Source organism: Primulina tabacum, chromosome 2, assembly GCF_025594145.1.
Source record: "Primulina tabacum isolate GXHZ01 chromosome 2, ASM2559414v2, whole genome shotgun sequence".
Classification (NCBI taxonomy): domain Eukaryota; kingdom Viridiplantae; phylum Streptophyta; class Magnoliopsida; order Lamiales; family Gesneriaceae; genus Primulina; species Primulina tabacum.
Window position 1 is genome coordinate 40,732,080 of NC_134551.1, and position 3,227 is coordinate 40,735,306.

The 3,227-nt window shown below is 37.3% G+C and overlaps 1 protein-coding gene across 1 annotated transcript; it reads right to left on the bottom strand.

The window, feature by feature from the left end:
- Positions 1-2,245: 2,245 nt before the first annotated feature.
- On the bottom strand, positions 2,246-2,746 carry LOC142537680 (uncharacterized). Its single transcript, XM_075643175.1, has one exon. The coding sequence runs from the start codon at positions 2,744-2,746 to the stop codon at positions 2,246-2,248; it is 501 nt and encodes a 166-aa protein (XP_075499290.1).
- Between the last annotated feature and the right edge of the window lie 481 nt (positions 2,747-3,227).

The window sequence follows — 3,227 nt, forward strand, 5'->3', positions numbered from 1 at the left end:
AGAATAAAAATCTCGGGCATTACAGTTGTTTAACATATGCTTTTTCATTAAGCAAACCGTTCAAGAATGGTGATTTTACATCCATTAGATATATTGTAAAGTCATTAAATGTTGCAAATGCAAGAAATATTCTAATAGCTTCTAATCTAACGACAGGAGCAAATGATTCATCGAAGTCAATACCTTCTTCATATTTATAGCTTTGTGCTACTAGTATAGCATTGTTTCTTACTACTGAAAGTGTCACGCCCAAAAACCGAGACGTTGGTGATATCCGGCATTGTTTAACAATTACATAGAAATCAATAAATCTCGTATCAAATAAACCATTCTTTTTCATAAATGAATATTGTCTTTCCAATTGACAACGAAATGAAATTACAATTAACAGTTTGCGGAAGAGAAATAAAAGAAAGCTTAAAAATCTTGATCCTTGTTCTTTTTCGTTCGATCAGCATCTCCAGAATGCCTCATGTTCCTCCTCATTCATTTGCACCTCATTCTTATCTGATGAGAGATATAAGGGGTGAGTGTTTTGAAAAACACTCAAAAAGTGGGGGCCGATCGATTATCACATATACATATAATGATGATTTAAAACATCTTTTAACATACTTTCAAAACATTATATATAAAACATTAACCGAATCAAACTCAAAAGGCAAAACAAAACTGATCAGAACACTTCAGAGCAGAACAAACTGAACACTTTTATTCATTTCATCATCCATAGTCAAATTTTCCCCCATATGTTATTCGTCTAACGGGTGAGGCCAGAACACAGTTTTATACCCACTGATGGGGGCCAGATAGAACACAGTTTTATACTCATTGATGGGGGCCAGAACACAGTTTTATACCCACTGTTGGGGCCAGACAGAACTTACAATTGTCGTTCTATGTATAACTCAATTCATAACAGTGTACTACAGATTCAGAGTTATCGCACCGAACTTATCAGAATATTGAAGAGAACTAGCGAAGTCAAAGAATCTCGAGATCAGAAAGAACATAACATTCATCGATCAGAATTTTAAATTACGTAAACACTGAATTTCGAAAATAAGGTCACACATACAAGCATGTCATATTATTTTTATGCAAAATTTAAAATACAAGAAAAATATGTAAAAAAAACTCACTTATAATTCTCGAAGTTATGGTTCGAAATGTGCAGAACTTGGTTAAACGAAGATTGATAAATTTCAACCAAGTGATGACCGAAATCTTCCCACAATGATGAGATAATTCCTAGCACGAACTCTTCGAGACACGACTTCCTTTTTCCTTCTTGCTAGCGGCGGCCGAGAGGTGGGTTGTGGCGAGGGAGGGAACCGAATTTTCTTATATCTTTTTTGTGTGAATTATTCATCATATGTATGCCATATTTATAGGAAAAAATTGGCCTTTCACCTAGGCTTGTCCGACCACATGAGCCCCAAGAAAGCACTGATTGTAGTCAAAGTTCCATTCAAGCATCAAGAGTCACATTGGTTTTCTAAAGGGTCAATTCTTGCACAATAAATTGGTCCAAGCCTCCTAGATCTTCCCTTAGCTCCCTTTCTTGGTTAACTTAATGGTCATTTATTGCGCCTTAAGTTTGTTCAAACCTTTAGCTCCTTCCTTGGTTAACTCTATGGCCATCTCTTACACAATAAGTTTGTCCAAACCTTTAGCTCCTTTAGCTCATCTTCTTGATTAACTCAATGGTCATAAATATGTCCAATCCTTTAGTTCTTCTCCTAGCTCAATTTTTGGTTCTTTTAGGACAAAATAAAATGAGCTTCCTTCAGCTGAAATCATGAGTTCATGAGCTGGGGTTTTATTCCTCGGATGACAACTCTTCGATTGATGCGGTTTTCTTATGGCATAAAACCCTTTTGAGTTCATCTCCGAGATTTTGAGCTACTTTCTCGAGCCATGTTAGATGATTCGCTTCATAAATTCCGGGTTCTCATATCCCACCCTCCTTATTGGAAGTTTTGTCCTCGAAACTTGGTTCAGCTCGATCTTTTAAAAAGATGAGGATGTTGGGTGTGCACCCTTTCTTGTAGTTCCCAAGTTGCTTTCTGTTCAGTAGCTTTCTGTTCAGTATTCTTTGACCATTGTACTTTCACATATGGGATTGTTTGGTTTCTCAGCACGTGTTCTTTGGTGTCCACTATTCGAATAGGGACCTCTTCATATTTCAGCTCTTTGTTCAAGTGTCCTTCGATAATCAGCGGTGCAACTTTAAGGATGTGACTTAGGTCTGGGATATATTTCCTTGGTTGTGATATGTGAAAAACGTTGTGAATTCTTGACATATTTGGTAGCAAAGCCAGTCGGTTCCCACGTTCTCCAGTATCTCAAATGGTCCTACATATCTTGAATTTAGTTTTCTGGACTTGCTGAACCGAACCACTCCTTTCATAGGTGAGACTTTTACATAATCTTTTTCATCGACCTCCAACTCCAATGGTCTTTGCTTTAAATCAGCCCAACTCTTTTGTCGATCTTGAGCTGTCTTGAGTCTTTCTCTGATTATGGCTACTTTGTCAATGGTTACTTGAACAAGCTCAATTCCAGTGATAGCCTTTTCTCCTACTTCATCCCAATACAAAGGTGATCTACACTTTGAACCATACAGTGCCTCATACGAAGCCATTACAATACTGTTGTGGTAACTGTTATTATAAGCAAACTCTATCAGAGGTAACTGCTCGCTCCAATTTATATGAAAATCCAGAGCACACGCCCTCAACATGTCCTCGAGGGTTTGAATTGTTCTTTCAGTTTGGCCATCAGTCTGTGGATGATAAGCCATGCTGAGAGTGACTTTGGTCCCCATAGCTTTTTGAAAAATTTTCCAAAATCGTTGTACAAATCTTGGATCTCTGTCAGATAATATATTTGCCGGGACACCGTATAATCTCACCATGTTATCCATGTACATGTTGGCTAATTTATCAAGGTTGTATAAATTCATTCGAACCAGTATGAAATGTGCCGATTTTGTGAGTCTGTCAATGATTACCCAAATACCATTGTGACTTTGTCTCGATTTTGGTAATCCTACTACGAAGTCCATTGAGATGTTTTACCACTTCCACTTTGGTATTTCTAATGGTTGTAGGAGTCCTCTAGGCCATTGATGATCCGCCTTGACTTGTTGAAAGGTTAAGAACTTTGAAACAAAGATAGCTAAGTCTTTCTTCATCCATTCCTCCAGAAATTATTTTTTAGAT

Excerpts from the sequence above, each read along its gene's own strand:
- LOC142537680 (XM_075643175.1), bottom strand. The coding sequence starts at position 2,746 with ATGTTGAGGGCGTGTGCTCTGGATTTTCATATAAATTGGAGCGAGCAG.